Source organism: Petaurus breviceps, unplaced genomic scaffold, assembly GCF_028583685.1.
Source record: "Petaurus breviceps papuanus isolate PSGF00001 unplaced genomic scaffold, PetGlider_PUasm1.0 90702, whole genome shotgun sequence".
Taxonomy (NCBI): Eukaryota; Metazoa; Chordata; class Mammalia; order Diprotodontia; family Petauridae; genus Petaurus; species Petaurus breviceps.
The window spans coordinates 7,810,208-7,830,304 of NW_027187317.1; the positions used below are offsets into that span (position 1 = coordinate 7,810,208).

At 36.9% G+C, this 20,097-nt stretch overlaps 1 protein-coding gene across 1 annotated transcript in view; it reads left to right on the forward strand.

The window, feature by feature from the left end:
• The window catches only part of USH2A (usherin), a 1,033,591-nt gene that overhangs the window by 945,246 nt on the left and 68,248 nt on the right, over positions 1-20,097 (forward strand). Inside the window, exons 63-64 of the mRNA XM_069066041.1 lie at positions 647-2,163; positions 11,795-12,116. Coding sequence (XP_068922142.1) covers positions 647-2,163; positions 11,795-12,116 — 1,839 coding nt within the window. The remainder of the gene's footprint in view (positions 1-646; positions 2,164-11,794; positions 12,117-20,097) is intronic.

A 20,097-nucleotide genomic window follows, 5' to 3' on the forward strand; every position in this document is an offset into this window, starting at 1 on the left:
TGCAGATCCACTTTGACTTTATGGTCATGAAGGAAGGAAACAATGTTTGAGCAACCACTATGTGCCAGGCATGGTATCAATTGTGCATTAGTACTTTACAAATATATGATTTGGTCATCATAATAACTCTGAGTAGGTATTATTTTCCCATTTTAAAAATGAAAAATACTGAGACAGTGGGTGACTTATCCAGGGTCACACAGCTAATAAGTGTCTAAGACTGTATTTGAACTCAGGTCTTCCTGATTCCAGGCCTAACACTCTATCCACTGTGCCACCTAGCTGCTTCTAGGAGGCAGCTAAGAAAAAATTAGTTCATTATTTTCCCTTGGCTGATTATTGAGTGAGCCCCAAATGCAGCTTTGAGTCAGAGAATCAGACTTAATACTTTTTTGGTCTTAGCTCATCTGAGCACTATTTCAGGGATTGTTCATTATTTTAAAAAAAATTGTTCCTCCCTTTAGAGAGCTTACTTTCTATATAGACACTGCTGATCATCCCCTCTTATGGAAAGATCCAATCTACCCTTCAGGCCACCAGGCAAATGTCAGAATGAGAAAGAGAACAAAGGTAAAAGATTAAGAAACCACAACAAGAAATAATTTGTGTATTTTACAGTTGTTCTCTTATTCTTATTTCCCTACAGGCATATAATATTTTCAGTGATGGTAACCTGGAATATACTGGTTTGTCTCGTCAGTTCCTTTTCAGACGCCTTGAACCTTTTACTTTCTACATATTGACCCTAGAGGCCTGTACCATGGCAGGCTGCACTCTCTCTGCACCTCAGGGTCTCTGGACAGCTGAAGCTCCTCCCACTTCTCAGTTGGCTCCCACAATCCAGTCTGTGGGGGCAACAAGCATTGAGCTCAGTTGGTCTGAGCCAATTAATCCAAATGGAAAAATAATTCACTATGAAGTGATTCACAGATGCTTCAAGGGAAATGCTGGGGGGAACAGGACAACTCAAGCAGATGAGAAAATTGTTTTCACAGAATATAACACTGAAAGGAATACATTTGTGTATAATGACAAAGGTTTACAACCGTGGACTCCATATGAATACAAAATCCGTACTTGGAATTCAGCAGGTCACACTGATAGCCCTTGGTCTGTGGTGAAGACAAAACAAGCTCCACCAGAGGGGCTTTTACCACCTGATTTGGTCTTTGAATCTTTAAACCCTCTGAGACTGACGATTTCTTGGGTCCCTCCAGAACAGCCTAATGGGATCATCCATTCCTATCGACTTCAAAGAAATGAAGTACTCTATCCTTTCAACTTTGATGCTGAGACTTTTAATTATACTGATGATGAATTGCTTCCTTACTCTGAGTATAGCTATTCAGTGATAGCTTGCACAGCTGAAGGCTGCTCAGCTAGTTTAACCTCTACCATCCAAACTCCTGAGGCAGCCCCCTCTCTAGTCAATCCACCCTCTCTTTGGGCTCTCAGTGCCACTCAGATAAATGTTTCTTGGTCACCTCCTCTGATTCCCAATGGAGAAATCATCAAGTACTTCCTGAGGTTTGATGGTAAAGAATACCATGCTGGCAAGAACCTGTCTGGGGTGGTTTCCCAACTGCAGCCATACACTGACTATGATTTCATATTAATAGCCTGTACTAATAGAGGATGCACGTCTAGTGAGGCCAAATCTGTCAGAACAATGGAGGCTCCACCACAAAGTATGGACCCCCCAAAGTTACAAGCCACAAGCTCAGAGTCAGTAGAAATTACCTGGCAAGCTCCTGCCCATCCAAATGGGCAAATTATAAGTTACGAGCTTAGGAGAGATAGAGAGATCATCTATACTGGTCCAGAAATCCGCTACCATGATTTTAAGCTTTCCTCAGGCAAGGAGTATGGATACACAGTGACTGCCAGTAATAGCCAAGGCAGCACCTCTAGTCCACTGGTTAAAGTTAGAACAAACCCCTCTGCACCATCTGGTATGGCACCTCCAGAGCTACAGGCATGGAATTCTCAAGAGATTGAAGTGAACTGGAATCCTCCTGTAAAGACCAATGGTGATATCATTAACTATACCCTCCAAGTGTGGGATCCAGCTGAAACAGAGGCAAAAGTCATACACATGAACATAACCCACAGTTCTTTTGCTAGACGGTCATTCATGGTAACCCAATTAAAACCCTATCACAGGTAGGTATCTAGTTCTCTGTGTCCTTGAATTGTTGTTGGTCAGTTGCTCAGTTTTGTCTGATTCTTTGTGACCCCATGGACAATAGCAGACCAAGTTCTTCTATGCTCCACTATCTCCCAAAGACTGTCCAAGTTCTTGTTCCTTGTTTCCATGATACTATCTATCCATCTCATACTCTGCCATCCCCTTTTCTTTTTGCCTTCAATCTTTTCCTTAGGTTCCTTCCTAATGATTCCTATCTTCTTATTATGTGACCCAAGTCTTTAAGCTTCAGTATTTGACCTTCCAATGAATAGCCTGAATTAATTTATTTAACTATTGACTGGTGTGATCTCCTTGTTGTCCAAGGGATTCGCAAAAGTCTACTCCAGCACCACAATTTGAAAGCATCGATTGTGGAGTTTTCCTTTTAGTCCAATTGTCACAGTCATACACTGTTTCTTGAATAGTGTTTCAATAACACTTGGGTTAAGAAATGAGCGATATGATGTCCAGCCAGGTTCTGTGATAAATGTACTAATGTATGGTATGGAAAGAGTTGGATTTCAATTCAGTAATTGCAATAGTTTTTAAATGCCTATCTACAATTATGTGCTAAATACAGGGGAACCATGGTGCCACATAGCTGTCTTCAGAAGATTCATATTTAGGTATGACATCTGACTGTTTTCCTTGAGGAAGCTAGGTGGTGCAGTAGATAGAGAACTGGGTCTGGATTCAGTTAACTAGTTAAAATCCAGCCTCCGATATTTACTAGCTGTGTGACCCTTTGAAGTCACTTAAAAAAAAACTCTGCCTCAGTTTCCTCAACTGTAAAATGAGGAAAGCTCCCAGAGTTGTTTTGAGGATCATATAAGATATTTATAAAGCACTTAGCACAGTGCTTTACAAATAGTAGGTGTTTAATAATTACTAGAGTTCTGAGGCACTTCAATATTGTTTTCCTTTTATAATATTGCAATTGTTATATGAATAGTTTTCCTGGTTCACTCATCTGCTCCTCTGGCTTTGACCTCTTTAGAATAATTTAATAATGGCATCACTGGATCAAGTGATAGGTACAGTTTAGTGTTTTTCAGGAATACATTTCCAAATTGCTTTCCAAGAATGGTTAGATTGAGGAGCAGCCAGGTGGTGCAGTGAGTAAGAGCACCGCCCCGGGATCGGTTCAGGCCTCATATACTTGGCACCCACACAAAATAACTGGCCGTGTAACCTTGAGCAAGTTATTTAACCCCAATTGCTTTTAAAAAACAAAGAATGGTTAGATTGACTAACAGCTCCATTGTCATGCTTGTTCTTCTATTGCCTCCCCAAACAGTAATTGTTTTCATCTTTTCTTCATTGTTACCAATCTGTTGGGTGAGGTGGAACTTCAGTGTTTTAATTTGCATTTTTAATAATTAATGATTTAGAAGATTCTTTGATATTGTTGTTGATTTCACTCTACTTAATTTGAAAATCTATTATGACCTTTTTATCTATTAGTGAATAACTTTTTCTCAAAAACTTGTATCAATTCCTTATATATCTTTTTAGTTGTTATTGATGACATATATTGTTTTCTACTTCACTTTAAAATTTATTTTCTCAATTATAAAAATAATTGTAAAATTAATATTTAACATTCTTTTTTTAGTTCCAAATTTTCTCCCTCTCTACCTTCCTCCTTCCTTTCCCCTCTCTTGAGAAGACATGTAATTTGTTATAGTTATATATGTGCAGTCATAAAACATATTTCCATATTAGCCATATTGCAAAACAAAATACACACAAAAAAAAACAAGAAAAATAAAGAATTTTTTAAAAATTATGCTTTAATCTGTAGTCAGACTCCATCAGTTAGCATTTTTCATCATAAGTCCTTTGGAATTGTCTTGATCTGAGTAGCTAAGTCTTTCATAGTTGATTATCCTTACAATATTGCCATTACAGTGTACACTGTTCTCCCAGTTCTGCTCATTCCACTTTTCATCAGTTTATATATGTCTTCCCAGGTTTTTCTAAAACAATTTTGCTCATCATTTCTTATAGCAAAATAGCATTCCATCATAATGATATACCATAATTTGTTCGGCCATTCCCCGAGTGATGGACATACCCTCAATATCCAATTTTTGCCACCACTAAAAACTGTTACAAATGTTTTTTAAACATATAGGTCCTTTTCATTTTTCTAGGATTTCTTTGTGATTCAGAACTACTAGGGACATTGCTGAGTTAAAGCATAAGAATGGTTTTACAGCCCTTTGGGCATAGTTCCAAATTGCTCTCCAGAATGGTTGAATCAGTTCACACCTCCAACAGTGTACTAGTGTCTCAATTTTTCCACTTCCCCTTCAACATTGGTCATTTTCCCTTTCTGTCATCTTAGCCAATCTGATATGTGTGAGGTAGTACCTCAGAGTTATTTTAATTTGCATTTCTCTAATCAATAGTGATTTAAAACATTTTATATGACTATAGATAGTTTTAATTTCTTCTAAAAACTACCTGTATCCATCAGTCATTTGTTAACTGAGGAATGATTTGTATTCTTATAAAGCCTTTACCAGAGAAACTTGCTGTAAATTCCATTCTCTCCCAAGTTTTCTGCTTTCTTTCTAATATTGGCTGCATTGATTTTGTTTTTGCAATTTTTTTGGTTGATTCCTTTGATATTCTTGACCTTTTGCTCTTCCAGATTAATTTTATTACTTTTTTAGCACTATTAAAGAACCTTTCATAGTTTAATTAGCATGGCATGGTAAATTAACTTAGGTAGAATTTTCATTTTTATTGTATTGGCTCAGCTTACCCTTAAGCAATTAATATTTCTCCAATTGTTTAGATCTGATTTTTTTGGTATGAAAAGTATTTTGCAGTTGTATTCATATAATTCTTGGGTTTTTCTTGGCATATGGACTCCCAAGTATTTTATATCATATGCAGTTATTTTAACTGGACTTTATCTATTTCCTCCTGTTGGGTTTTGTTGAAAGTATATAGAAATGCTGATGATTTATATGGGTCTACTTTATATCCTGCTTCTTTCCTAAAGTTGTTAATTGTTTCAGATAGTTTTTAGCTGACTTTCTAGGATTCCCTAAGTGTACCATCATATCATCTGCAAAAAGTGATGGTTGTGTTTCCTCATTGACTATTCTGTGTCCTCCCATTTTTTTTTCTCTTATTGCTATACTAGCATTTCTTATACGATATTAAATAATAGTGGTTGAAATGGGCATCCTTGCTTCATCCCTGATCTTATTGGGAAATCTTATCCCTATTACAGATGTTTGCTGATGGTTTTGAATAGATATTACTTATCATTTTAAGGAAAACTCCATGTGCTTCCTAGTGTTTTTAATATGAATGAGTCTTGTATTTTGTCAAAAGCTTTTTCTACACCTATGGAGCTAATCATATGATTTTTGTTGATTTTGTTATTGATATGGTCAATTAGGGTGATAGTTCTCCTAGTATTGAAATAGCTCTGAATTTCTGGTATAAACCCTACCTTGTGATAATATTTGATCTTTGTAATATATTGCAGAAATCTCCTTCTTAGTATTTTATTTCAAATTTTTGCATCAATATTTACTAGGGAAATTGGTCTATAGTTTTCTTTCTCTGTTTTTGTTCTTCCTGGTTTATATATCAGCACCATATTTGCATCATAAAATAAATTTGCTAGGATTTCCTCTTTGCCTGTTTTCCCAAATAGTTTATATAGTATTAGATTTAATTGTTCTTTAAATGCTGGGTAAAATCCACTTATGCATCTATCTGGGCATTTTTTTTCTTACGGACCTCACTGATGGTGCTTGTTCAATTTCTTTTTTAAAGATAGGATTATTTAAATATTTTTTTCTTTTATTAATCTTTTCTATAACTTGTTCTCCGACCCACCTTCTTTTGGAGTAGATTATTTTGATTCAAATTAATTTTCCCTCCTTAATTTTATCTTGTTTATTTTTTTGTTACATTTATCTAGTTCTGAAAGAATAAAGTTGAGGTCCCACACTGGTATAGTTTTATTGTCTATTTCTTCTTGTAACTTCATTTAACTTTTAAGAATTTTGAATGCCATGCCTTTTGGTGCATATATGTTTACTGTTAATATTATTTCATTGTCTATGGTGCCTTTTAATATAATGTATTTTCCCTGCTTTTCTCTTTTAATTAGATCTATTTTTGCTTTTGCTTTGTCTGAGATCATGAGTGATCCCCTTGTTTTTTTTTTACTTCAGTCAAAGCATAATATATTCTGCTCCAGCAGAATCTTATTTCTTTATTATTCCTTTAAAGATCATGAAAACAAACCTTTATTATAGATATTTGCTGCAAAGATGTTTTCCCTTTTCCATCCCAAAGCCATCTATTTTTTTTAATCAAGCAGCACTGATTGTGTTTACATGAAATTTTAAAAATGTTATACAATGAAAATTTTACATTTTATCTTCTATATTCACTGGTACACCTTGTTTAGCTAAGAAAACTCCCCCTTCAGTGGTGTACTGAAAGATAATTTCCTCATAGGAGTGAGATTTTTGTAAGAGTAATTTTGAAAGTCCAATTTGTCAGGAATTGTTGGCAACTACATGATGCTGCTAGGGGATGAGTAAAGGAATGGAGTTTATTGTTTTAAACCTAGTTACTCCTATAAGATCAAAGGTCTATGGCAAATGTTTGACCTTCTTTATAAAGCAGCTAGGTGGTATAGTGGATAAAGCACCAACCCTGAAGTCCAAAGGACTTGAGTTCAAATCTGGCCTCAGATACTTGCTAGCTGTGTGGCCCTGGGCAAGTGTGACCCTGTTTGCCTCAGTTCTTCATCTATAAAATGAACTAGAGAAGTGTAATGATAATGGGGATTTGAAGATCTTCCCTGCCCTTAATAGGCCAAATATAATTACATTGGGGGTGGAAGGGAAACCTTGCTGAAAGGGTGGAACAGGAAGCGTGGAGCAGGAAGGAGCCTGATAGAGAGTCAGAACTGCTGGGAGCAAGCAGTGTGGGGGCTGAGCAGTTAGCATGAGTGAGAGAGGGGCATTCTTGCTTAAGGGAGCCTGTTTTGTTTTGAAGGTCTGACAGAGGGAAGGCTTAGGAAGGCTTGGGAATGTTAGTGTTCACTGCATTGGTTATGTGTACCAACTTAGTGGTTACTATGATGAATTTGGCTTTCTGGTTTGGGGATTCAGCTTTCTGGTATTTGAATAAATGCTTTGGTTCTATCCTCCATGTGGAGAGTCTGTTACATTTTGTGATTCACAACTACACCAGTATATTCATAGCCACCATGGGTTCTGTGAATATCGCATTGGCATTATAAGAAGGAAAGGGCAAACTACTCTAGCACATTTGCCAAGAAAACCCCAAATGGGGTTACAACTAAAAGTGATTGACCATCACCACATGGGGTAATTAGAATAAGTGTACAGGCAAACACATATTGAGGTTTTGTATCTAAGCTTTAAAAATTAAGTTTAATTTGAATGAGCAATTACATATCACAGATATGCTGGCTTGAATAGGTAATGTTAACTTTGAGGGGCTTTCCATACAATCATGGCTTTTCAGAGTAGCAAAGGACCTCAGAACCTACCTATTCCAACATAACCTTCAAGCAGAAATTGTCTCCTTAATTTGAATCACATCAGAGATGAACAACTTGCTGTCTGTTAAAGGAACCCACTCTCTGCTCTAATTGTTTGGACATTTTCTTTTTTCCTATATTGAACTGAAATCTGCTCTGAAACTTATACCCTTTGTTCCTAGTTCTGGCCTCTGAAACCAAATCTAATGCCTTTACATAGCTCTTAAAATATATTTAAAGACATCTGTCATCTTCTCAAGTCTTCTCTATTTCAAGCTTCTTCAACTGAGCACCTTACCAGGGGTGGGGAACCTGTGACCTCGAGGCCACATGTGACTCTCTAGGTCCTCAAGCGCAGCCTTTTGACTTCACAGTCACAAACTTCACAGAACAAATAAATAAAAAAATTTGTTTTGTTAAACTTAGACTCAGTCAAAAAGCCACACCCAAGGACCTAGAAGGTCATATGTACATGTTTCCAAGGCCCCAGACCATCACAGTTTGCTTCCTCTGGATAGTGTCCAGTTTGTTGATTCCCCTGACCCCCACCCTGAATGTGATGCCTAAAACTAAGTATGATGCTCCTGACTTGTTCCAAACAGGGCAAAGTTCAGTGGAATTTGTCTCCTAGAAACCATATGAGTGTCCACATTGTGGGCACCATGCTTCTGTTAAAGCTGTCTAATATCACATTAGTACTTTTGACTTCCACATCATACTAGCAACTCATATTGTTTTCAGACCATTACAATTCCCAGTTTCTTGTGACAAACTATTTTTGGTCATGTATCTCCCATTGTATGTTTATATAGCTATTTTTTTACCCAAGTGTAGAATTTGTATTCATCCATTATCCCATCTTATTATATTTCTTGGGTGTTCCAGAGCCAGCTCGAGCTAGCTCATGAGAAATGATTTTTAAATTTTCAGCAGGAGAGTTTACACCTTGAAAATCAGCAAATGCTACAAATCAGGGCTTGCCATTGTTTTGTTTATTGTCTAGATGTAGTAAAATGATGGAGAAAATGTTATGCAGTTTAAACTAGAAATCATGATGTATTTGTTTGTTATAAAGTCAAGTATACTTTTGTACTTTTTTTTTAATTTGGAAAGCCAGTTGTTAACATTTACCAACCCAACACTAAAATTCCAGTCTGTAGAGATCTCTTTGTATATTAAGACTCTTTCCTAGTGGGAGGAGAAAGTGAGACTGGTGACTGCACAACCTTCCCTCACTTAAATCCAATTCACTTGCATGTCATGGCATCACTTCCCTGATGTCATGGTCCTCTTCAAGAACAAAGGATAAATAATAACAACGACCTTTCCTAGCTATGTGTCATCTAGAAATTTGAAGTTCTAACTCCCTCTTCTGGGAGAATGCTGCTTAAATGAAACATTCATGGTCTTTTGCACCTTCTTGTGACAATTATTTAGGACTCTGTTAAATATTAAGCAGTAATTAGAACATCTGCAGGTATCTTTTAAAGATGCTCCCAAAGCTTTGTGGCTCAGTTTTTGTCTGCTTCAGATTCAGGGGATTCAAAAGTTTCATCTTAGTTGTAGAATGAGGCAATAGATTTGGAAGGCAAATTGGTTGGGAAAAAATTACTTAAAATTCCATAGAAGTCAGTCTAGGGCAGTGGAATTGAGAGCTGTTCTTAGAGTCAGGAAAACTTGGTATTTAATTCTGACTCATACTGATTGTATAACCCTTAGCAAGTCTCTGAATATCTTGGTGTCCTAGGCAAGCCTCTAAGTTATAGAGCAGGTGTACATTTGTATTATTAGACAAAGTATTTTACCAGGAGCTTTCTACACCAAGAAAGTCAGTGATCTACTTAAAAAAAACATCTAGCTATAAGTGATTTGGGTATTCTATTTGTTTTTGAATTATCCATGCTAATCATTAGTCTCATTAATACAGATAGGTAAGCCAACTGTATTGTGATTATACACATTATTCTTAGTTGATCAAGTAATTCATGGTGTGTTCTTTTTGTTCTGCCTCCAAAACTATGCCCTTCAAAATTCTGGGACACCCATTTGCTTTCTAGAAATCTTTCCCCCAAGAAAAGGCTATTTGCAGAAGGTAGGATTTGAACTGAGTCTTGAAGAAAGCCAGAGAAGTCAAAATGGTTTAGGTCAGATGAGGAGATAGAAGAAAGAGGTGGGTCAGGAGGAAGGGAGGAAGGACAAGGAACTTATATGAAGAGGCCGAAAAGAAATCAGGAACAAAAAGAATGAAAAGGAAAGGAATGGAAAAAGATAAGGGAGGACAGTTTGTGTGAAGAAAACCTTTTGCAAACACAAAAGTACTATATAAATGCTAGCTATCATTATCATTAATTCCAGTCCGCTAAACATTTATTAAGTAACCGCTATGTGCTAGGTACTGTACTAAGGAGAGGGGATACAACTACTATAACAAAGATAGTCTCTGCCCTCAAAGAGCTGGCAATGTAAAGAGAGAAACAATTCACAAAAGGAGGCAGCAAAGGGGATGTGGAACAGGGAAGAACCCCAGGGTGTAGCCAGTGCGGCTTCTATAAAGGAAGGAACTAGGAGGCTTCAAGCTCCAGTCTTCTAATCAGAGGGAAGAGAAGACTGAGGAGAGCAGTGTCAGTCAAAACTTGAGTTAGCATTATAGTGGTGAATTTAGAGGTGATGAGCTTACACTGGGAGGAGCATTTTAAAAGCAGCCAAGACAGCAGAAGGAAAATGAAATGCAATAATAATAATTGCCAACTTTTATGTAGTTCAGTTACATACTTTAAATTTTACAGAGCATATTATCCCATATGATCCTTAACACAAACATGCTGTTTTAGTAGAATGAATTCTGGATCTAGAGTCAAAGAACCTCAGCTCATATCCTGCCCCTGACATTTACTTTTGTTTGACATTGGACTTCATTCCTCTAGGTCTCAATTTCTTCTTCTGTGAAATTAGATTATCTCTATTGCCCTCATGATCCAGACAATATTGTCCTAATTTTACCTGGGTTCACAAAAATTAGATGGTTTGCCTATGGTCACAAAACTAGTAAATGTTAGAAGGGTTCTGGGATTCAGACACAGGCCTCTTCCAAATTCATATCCAGCCATCTTTCCAGTCTACTACAATCAGTGCCTCTTAGGGAAAAAGATGTAGAGAAGTAAGAAAGGAATCAGAGAATATGTGACCATAAGAAAAAAGAAAGAGAAAGCAAGAAAATGACAGGAAAAGGACCAAAAGAAATTTAAATGATGGAAGGGAAAAGAAAAAGAGGACATTAGTTGGAGGGACAATGAAATAGACAAGGCATCAGAAATAAAGAAAATACTCATACTTGAAACTAAGGACATAAATACCAACAAAACCATGGTTGTCAGATTGCCTGGGGGTTGGGGGGGGAGTTCCCCATGTGTGAATAAGTCTTTCCAAGTGGCAGAAAACAAGGTATAAGACAAAAATAATTGATTGGTTGAGTTTAACTGGAAAGCGATAAGATGTCTCCGTGATTGATAATCTAGTATGTGGCTAGGTCAACTTTGTCCCAAAAGGTCTTAGTGTGAGTGTAAGAGGGCTTGGTTTAAGATGTTCGGTATCAGGTGAGGGGATTTATTACCACTGAGACCTTAGCTCCATGGTGTTCTTTCATGACCTGAGCACATTCCTGGTGAATCATTTAGCCTTAGCCAGGGAAACCTGAGCCCAGAGCTTCAGAAAGTGTCATATACTCCACGAGACCTAAGGCTTTATTGCTTTCCTGTGACATTCACTGTAAAATTCTATCCTGTAGGATTCAAGAGTCCTTGTACTAGACCAAAATTTCAGAGGTCATATGATCCATCCCCATGTATCTAACAATGCAGATAGGTGAAAATCTATTTGTCTTCAAAATCAGTAGAAAGAAATATTTCATAGGACCTTCTAAAAAATAAAAGTGGTTTTCTTGTTCACAGAAAAGACCTGAGGATCAATAGAAAAGAATAATTTTCTTTTTTAATTTTTGTTTTCTCCATGTGATTCTGCTATTGTTCACTGAGTATTGATTTATCTTCCCAAAGGTATGAAATACGGATTCAGGGTTGCACATTACTGGGATGTGCTTCAAGTGACTGGACATCCATACAGACCCTTGAAACTTCACCACTGATGCAACCTCCCCCACTCTTAGAGGTGCAAATGAGTCCAAGAGGATTCCAGCCCAAAATTTCTCTTTGGTGGACTGGGCCACTTCATCCAAATGGGAAAATTCTATATTATGAATTGTATAGAAGACAAATGACAGGTTGGCCTGGAAAATCAAGTCCAACACTAATATACAATGGAACCTTAACCTCATTTATGGATTCTGAGCTTTTGCCTTTTACGGACTATGAATATCAGGTAAGAAATATAACTTGCCTGCAATACCAAAGTGGGATTCAATGCATACTGCAGTGTCTACTTATAAAACCTGCTTGTAGTTTACAATGGCTTTGTTTGGATTTAGGATTTTAAGATAAATCATAAGTGTTTACACATAGGGCAGACGAGAAAACAAAGATCATAAGCACTTACACTTCACTCCCCTTTCTCATCACTTGATCATAATCATTAATTGTATGTAAAAGATTTAACCCAAGGATATTTATTACTCATGAAAAGATTTCACCATTTTTTTTCTTTCTACTTATTGGCTCCTGGTGATCAGTCAAGAATCACAGATTAAGGTGATATTAGCTTAGTTAGAAACTCACCCCTGTGAAAGTTCTGATTTAAAATACATTATTAATTACCAGATATATGTTAAAATATCATTATACAAAATTACAGAGGATCTAAGTCCCTCCCCTGCCCAAAATACTGCATGCACTTCCAATTCATACCCTTAAGAAGTACAAAATGGAGTTGTAGAAAAATCTTACTAAGGCCAAAATCAGGGGTACCTTTGGATGCTTGAAAGAGTATAGAGACTTTTTGTCATTTTTCATCTTTGTGTATCACTAGCCACATTCATGGTGTCTTGCACATAGTAGGATTTTAATACATGTTCATTCAACTGATTTTTTTAATTTTTTTGCTTTTTTTGGAGGGGGGAAGGCAGCGCAGTTGAGGTTAAGTGACTTGCCCAAGGTCATATGGCTAGTAAATATTAAGTGTCTGAGGCCAAATTTGAACTCAGGTCCTCCTGACTCCAGGGCCGGTGCTCTATTCACTGCACCACTTAGATGCCCTGATTCAATTGCATTTTTTTAAATAATTTTTTTATTTTTTTTTTTAAGCAATAAGGGTTAAGTAACTTGCTCAAGGTTACAAGGCCAGTTATTTCTGGGTGTGGTGCTGAGTGTCTGAGCCCAGGATTCCATCTCCAGGTCATCCCAACACTGGAGCTGGTGCTCTTACTCGCTGAGCCACCTGGCCGCCCCTTCAATTGCCTTTCAAGGAAATAATTTCCATCACAGGTGCCATAGATTGTCAATAAAATAGTGTCAGGAAGAATATAGATAAATTCATGAATAATAATTACATAACAAGTCTAAGAATATTATAGGTATATATCTAACTTGTTGAGATTCATATAAGAAACCATGCATATCCACAAAATGACCCTTACTTTTACTATTAGAAATAGACTACTGAGTAAAATGGACCATTGGTCTGACAAAAAATAGTAGTTTTTAAATTCCTGTATTTAACTAGTAGTATAATTAACAAGCAGTGAAAAGTGATTGACAAGTTAGGTTTCAACCAGAAAGGAAAGTGTAACCAGAGTGGTAAAAGAACTCAGAATGATGGCATGCCTGGATCAGTTGAAGGAAGAGGGATTTTTAGCCTGAAGAAGATAAGGACATAAAAGAACTGAAGCATTTAAGGACCATCTTATGAAAAGGGGATTATGTTTGTTTTATTTGGCTGGGAAGATCAAAACTAGGAGCAATGTGTGAACATCGTAGAGAAGCAGATTTACTCTTAGGAAAAGGAAAAAAACTTCCTATCAAAACTCCAAAAGTGAACTTCCTTGGGAAGTAACGAGTTCCTTCTCACTGCTATAGATCTTCAAGCCCAGACTGGGTGACTGGTTTCCAGAGATAGTATAGAAGGGATTCATGTTCAGCTTTAGGTTATGCTGAATGATCTTTGAGAACCCTTCCAACTCTAAGAGTCTGTGGTAGTTATAGTGATAATTTTGTGAAAAGCCATCAATTATCTCTCATTTGTTTCCCTTAGTGAGCAAAAACACACTGTTGAGGGAGCTTGATAGAGATGGAATGAAGTGCTTGGTTTAAAATAGAGCAAACCTTTACACATATTAAATCAATGACTGATCTCACTGGCATCATGCCAAAAAGTCCTTTTATGAGCTCAAGTCTGATTGCATTCTTTTTAGAAAAGTTTTCTAAGGAATGGTAAGTATGAGAAAAATAACAACAAAAATAACATAGTTTGATTAATGAGGTAACAAAAAGATTTCAGATTATATGTGTCTTTTGTATAAATGATTCGTTCAACTCTGGAATCATATTGCTTCCATCTTACCCCCCACCTTTAATCATCTGGTTAAAATCAAACCTTTCTAATGAAAGAGTAGTGGAAAGTTGAAAAAAATATGGAATATTATTTCCAAAGGTCCAACTCCTCAGGAAAAAGATTTTTCACAAAATGAAATATGCTATTTGGCTCTATCCCATTCACTCTGCCTCACCCGTGTGAACACAAACCGACATTGAAAAGGTAATTCGCTGAAATACTTTATTTTATTTATGCAATAGATCATTCTGTTGATTCAACACCTACCTGAGAGACAATGCATATATAGGTTGCTAGTTATAGTCTATGTCACAGAATTAAAGTAATAGGAACCTTTAATCTGACAAGCCACACCAGTATCTTCTAAATCCTGAAGATACCTCGAGTGATAATACTCCAAGGGACAGCTTTTATTTATGAGGTAATCTTCACATTTGTTATTTCTAGGAATGGTGGATGAAAAGTGCTAAGTTACTCATTAGTGACTTTGCATCATAGAATACTGACTGGGGAAGGGGGAGGAGGCACCTTTACTCAATTAAGTAGACAGACTCTTGCATGTTATGAATTTGAAGCCTAGCAAAACCACTCCCAGTTTCCACCTCCCCCAAAAAAGAAATTCGTTGATTTTATCATAAAATGTGAAATTTTGATGGGCAGGAAGAAGTTTAGAAAGGTCATAAGCACAAGTTACTGTGTGAGAATAAGTCAGTACAAAAGCACTAAACAATCTTGAAAATGACAAGACAGTGGAAATGGTGTGTGGGGAAAAAGAGTAACAAAAAAAAATTTCTGTCTTAATTAAAAGGTTTTTTTGGGGGGAGGGGAGAAGGTAGGGCATTTGGGGTTAAGTGACTTGCCCAAGGTCACACAGCTAGTAAGTGTTAAGTGTCTGAGGCCGAATTTGAACTCAGGTCCTCCTGACTCCAGGGCCGTTGCTCCATTCGCTACACCACCTAGTCGTCCCAATTAGAAGTTTTTCTATTTGATTTATGGTTCTACTTGATTTGTTATTGCCCATTCAAACACCTTTTATTGTTGTCAAATTTTTTACAACCCCATATGGAATCACAATCCACAGTTTAGGAAGCACTGTTTGGAAGAGAATATATGAATGAGAAGTCAGGATATATTTTTATAATCATGGCTATTCAAAATATTCTTCCCTGAATATTCAAGATTTTGCCAACTTTATCTACCTAACTTCACAACTGCCCTGTTGACCAGCCTTTTTGACAGGGATAAGTAAGACCTTGCCATTCTTTTTAATTAGCAGCAAATATCTGAATTATATTTTTCATGCTTGCTAAACAATTGAGTTTGATTCTAAAGTGCTATTGTTCCTCCAAGGAAGATGCTTAATAAATACTCATTGAATTAAATTATTGAATAATACCCTAGATAATTCTATCATTGCCTAAAATAGTAGATGTGGATTTCATATATGCCTAGGGAATAATGAAGGAAGTATCTCATATAATGGGAGAATCTGTCTGATTAAATCCTAGGGTGGTGGTTATCAAGTTTATATTATATTTTTAAGATTGTTAGCATTAATCTGGGTTGCTTAAGCTTAAAAAGTCATCACCAACTGGTCACTCTACTGGTAGTTAGCCTTTCTGTTCTTAGCTGGGCTGATTTTAAGAAAGAAGTCTCAGTCTGTTGCCAGAGCCATATTAGAAGTCTTTCAAGCATGATACCAGCCAGAGCTTACAATTCACGATCACAGCATTCAAAAACTCAGGGTTTCCTCCATAAAACATGGAGAATGAAGAATGAAAAGTAGACAGGTTGTGTGTGCTCTACTGGTAACCTTCCAGTATGGTGAGAAGGTAAGGAAGGTTGACAATAGATTGAATGGGCCTTTAGTTGCCATCAGAATCCTTGGAGGCATCTCCTAAAGACATGAGATCACAGATACTTTTGAGTATTTAAGTATTGCTACTTTATTTGTTCTGTTTTCTAAATCCTTATTTCTTTTCATAGTGACTTATTACACCTATTACAATTTAAAAAAAAAAAGAACAAGAACAAAAGACCATATAATATGACTTACGGGCTTCAAGGAATAGATTTGAAATCTCTTTCCTCCAGTTCTACTAAGGATATTTTGGGGCCTTATTTTACAATTTACTCACATTGGTCTGGGGACAAGGATTCTTAACTTAGAATTCATAGGCCCTGAAGAGGTCTGTGTATAGATTGCAGGGGGTCCATGTACTTGGATATAAAAAAAAAATCTTAAGTTCAGGCAGAAAACAGCTGGCCTGAATCATTCAGATGATTATCTCAACTGATTTCCATGCTTGTAAAGACCAAGCTGGTTTTAGTTATTGAGAATAACATTTAGTATTTGTTCTGTCTTGGTCTTATTTCTTGCAACATAACCCTAATTTTCATAAATCCACACTAACAAGAAAAGTAGAACAGCAAATGCCCATGGATGTGTCTAAACAATAAATTATCAATTTAGATGTGCTCCAATTTAAGAAAATCAAAATGGTATATGGCAAAATGGCACATTCAAAATAAAAAGCCCAGAAAATTAGGGAGTCATCATTCATAGTACTTAAAGATTCTTTGCTTTGTAAAGGGTTTTCCTACAAAGATATTAGTTGCCATAATGTACTATGGTATGATTCAGTTAACAAAAAATTCATTTACATTCAATGTTTCAATTAGTGTATAAAGTAAAATAATCTATGTTGAGTGAGTTTTCTTTTCCATTGGATGCACTGACCCTTTAGAATAGAGTGCAGAGTTCAAAATGGCTAAAAGTTTTAATAATTCTCAGTTGATTTTCTTATAGGAAAGATTTTTTTCTCACCTCTATTCCTTTAGCAACTGTGTTCCCCTTCTATAGGAACTTCTGAAAATATCAGTGATTAACTCAGTAAGCAATAGTCTTTACATCAGATAAGAAAGAGGACCTGGGTATATAACTATGCCTAATGAAGCTCCATTCTTTAAAAATAGGACATGAGCTAACTTTAGTTGGTCCCTCCCAATAATTGTATGTTCTTCTTTATGTCCATTTACTCTTTGGAACACAGTGACTCACTGAAGATATTCCAGTGCATTCCATAATTCTCTCTTTTCTTGAATCATGCAATTAGTGATGTAATAGCTCCTAACTTTGGCAGATTTTCTAGATCAGCTCCCACTCACATTCTGGGGCTCTGAAAGGCAGAGAGGCTTCTGGTACAATCATGACTACATGACTTAGGAGAGACAGGCTCACAGGAAAGAATCCAATGAGTCACTTTTGAAAAAAAATTCTTTGCATCTACTCTGAGTGCTTGAATTGGGGAGTCTGGGAGGAATGCTACCCTTTTAATAAGCTAAAATTACTGTGCAACAATTCTAGAACTTATACTGGAAAGGAATAGAGCATAAGATTTTTTATTTAATTCAAAAGCATTTATTAAATACCTGGTGTGTGCAAAGCACACACAAAAAGAGACCACATGACTTCTAAAGGTAGAGGGAGGTTCCAGGGTAGAAATGCAAAGAGGAAAACAGAATACTCCCTGTCTTCAAGGAGCTTACTTTCTATTACAATAGTCAGGAAATATTAATGAAGTGTCCACTATGTGCCAGGTAGGCACTGTGCTAAGGACTCGGGATCCAAATATGAAAAAAGAAAGTCTAAATGGGGGAAGACAAAATGCTGGAAAACTGGCAGAATAGCAAAGTCAGTCATTAGACAATGGTATTTTGGAGAAGGAATCCATAATGTAAATGGTAATATAAGAGGCTGGGCCTATGGCCTGAGTAGAAAAGCTGCCAGGAAGAAAATCTAGTATAAGATTTTGTTATTGTTTATTTTTTCAAATGTGCCGGGATTTTCCCAGGGCCACAAGAAGGAAATGAGTTGCCCTGAGCTCCTGAGTGCCTCACTAAAATTACTTCAACCCACTTGGAGGCTATGAAGGTAATGGCTTTTGGGAAGTATATTGGGGGCAGCATGGTGGATCAGTGTATACACTGCCTGACAGATTGTCAGGTGCCATTGTTCTTGTGCCTTTCTTGACTGTTTTTGGTATTAGATTTGGAGAAACCCTCTTCAGAGCCTTTTTTCTTCAGAAATATACCAGCATTTAAGTGGGTGGTAATCTCCTGGAGGATTGTTGGCTGATGTTTAGGCTTTTGTTTAGTTAGATTTTCCACTAAGCTCTGAGACCACTTGGCTCAGGTTTTGAAATGATTTATTGATGCCGTCTGACTGGAGTTGTGTGTCTGTTCTAATTCTACTAGACTTAAGTGCTGCTACTCAGACAGAAGGCCATCAGGACAGTGCTGTGAATTGAGCTGAAAACTGGATTCTGTTGCCAGGCAAGGGTCTGGATCATATTTTGCCAATAGGCATTTCCTTCCAACAAGAGATTGAGTGTGTACGTGTGTGTTCTTATTTTTTGGCTCCCCATGATATCCCTGAGGACTGTATTCTTAAGCCTCTATTGTTAGCAATTTTATGTTGCCTTTGAGACAAGTTATTCATAAGAAGAGGGACTGGCTTTCACTCTTATGCTGATGAAACCCAGATTTATATTTCACTTAAGCCTGATATTGATTCTGCTGTCTCTGTGTTGGAGGCTTGTTTGTGGAACATAAAACGCTAAATGCAATGAAATTTCCCCTAGCTGAATGCAAATAAAGTGGAAACTCTGGGTCCCAAGCCATTCACAGATCTTTGAAAATGGCTCCAGATTTCAAAGGTTCATGTTGGCTAGGCCCAACAATTCTGTAATTTTTGTAAGCCAAAATCCCAAACATTGACATGTTACTGTTTAATCATCACTGGCTTGTCTAGCCAGCTGAATCTCAGATCTTCTAATAGTGTTCAAGTGATCCACAAGGAATGGGTTGACCCACTGTGAAAGATTTATAAGGGATGTGACAAGAGTCTCACAGGATGGGCAGACATGGATGGTTTGTCATCTGTATTACTACAGGGAATACCTATATCTTTGAGATCAGAGATCTATCTTTGAATGAAAGAGGTAAAGGGAGAGTGAGGAAGGATTTTTTTTCTTTTCAGCCAAATGTTCAGTATTGTATCTTTTGTTGTTGTTCATTCATGTGTGACTCTTTGTGACCCCATAAATGAAAGCACACCAATACCGTCCAGGGGGGTTTCTTAGAAAGATACTGGAATGGTTTTCTATTTCTTTCTCCAGAGGATCAAGGCAAACAGAGATTAAGTGACTTGCCCAGGGTCACACAGCTATTAAGTGTCCACACTAGATTTGTACTCAGGTCTTCCTGACTCCAGCCTCAGCATTCTATCCATCTAGATACTAAAGTACTTATAAGGATCATATTTTGTGCAAGAAGGCTGGCCCTCTATGTGCAAAACACTCAAACATACATTAACCAGTGGAATTAGAAGAGGCAGAGGGAATAAGGCAAAAAATATTTTTTAAATAATTTTTAAAACACAGTTTGTACCTTCAAACTTATAGACCATGAACGTGTAAAAAAGCATACCAGTGAAGTAATAACCCTTTTTCAAAACAATAATATAAATAAAAGAACTTCTAACTATGTCAATGGATTTCCAAATAGAAGAGTTAAATGGAGCAACAGAGTTCCCAACATGCAAAAATCCAATGTGCTGAAGAATTCATGTCCTATACAGGTTCTAACATACTTGTTAGCCAGATATACTGGTGGATAAGAAGCCACATAGGAAACCAGAGCCACAGCTACATTAGGGAATGTAAAGAGAAATCCTGAAAGCCTAGACATCTCTTTGACCTAATTTCTCTCTCCTGTTTTACTGGATTGCACCTCTGCCCCCTACACACACACACACACACACACACACACACACACACACACACACACACACACA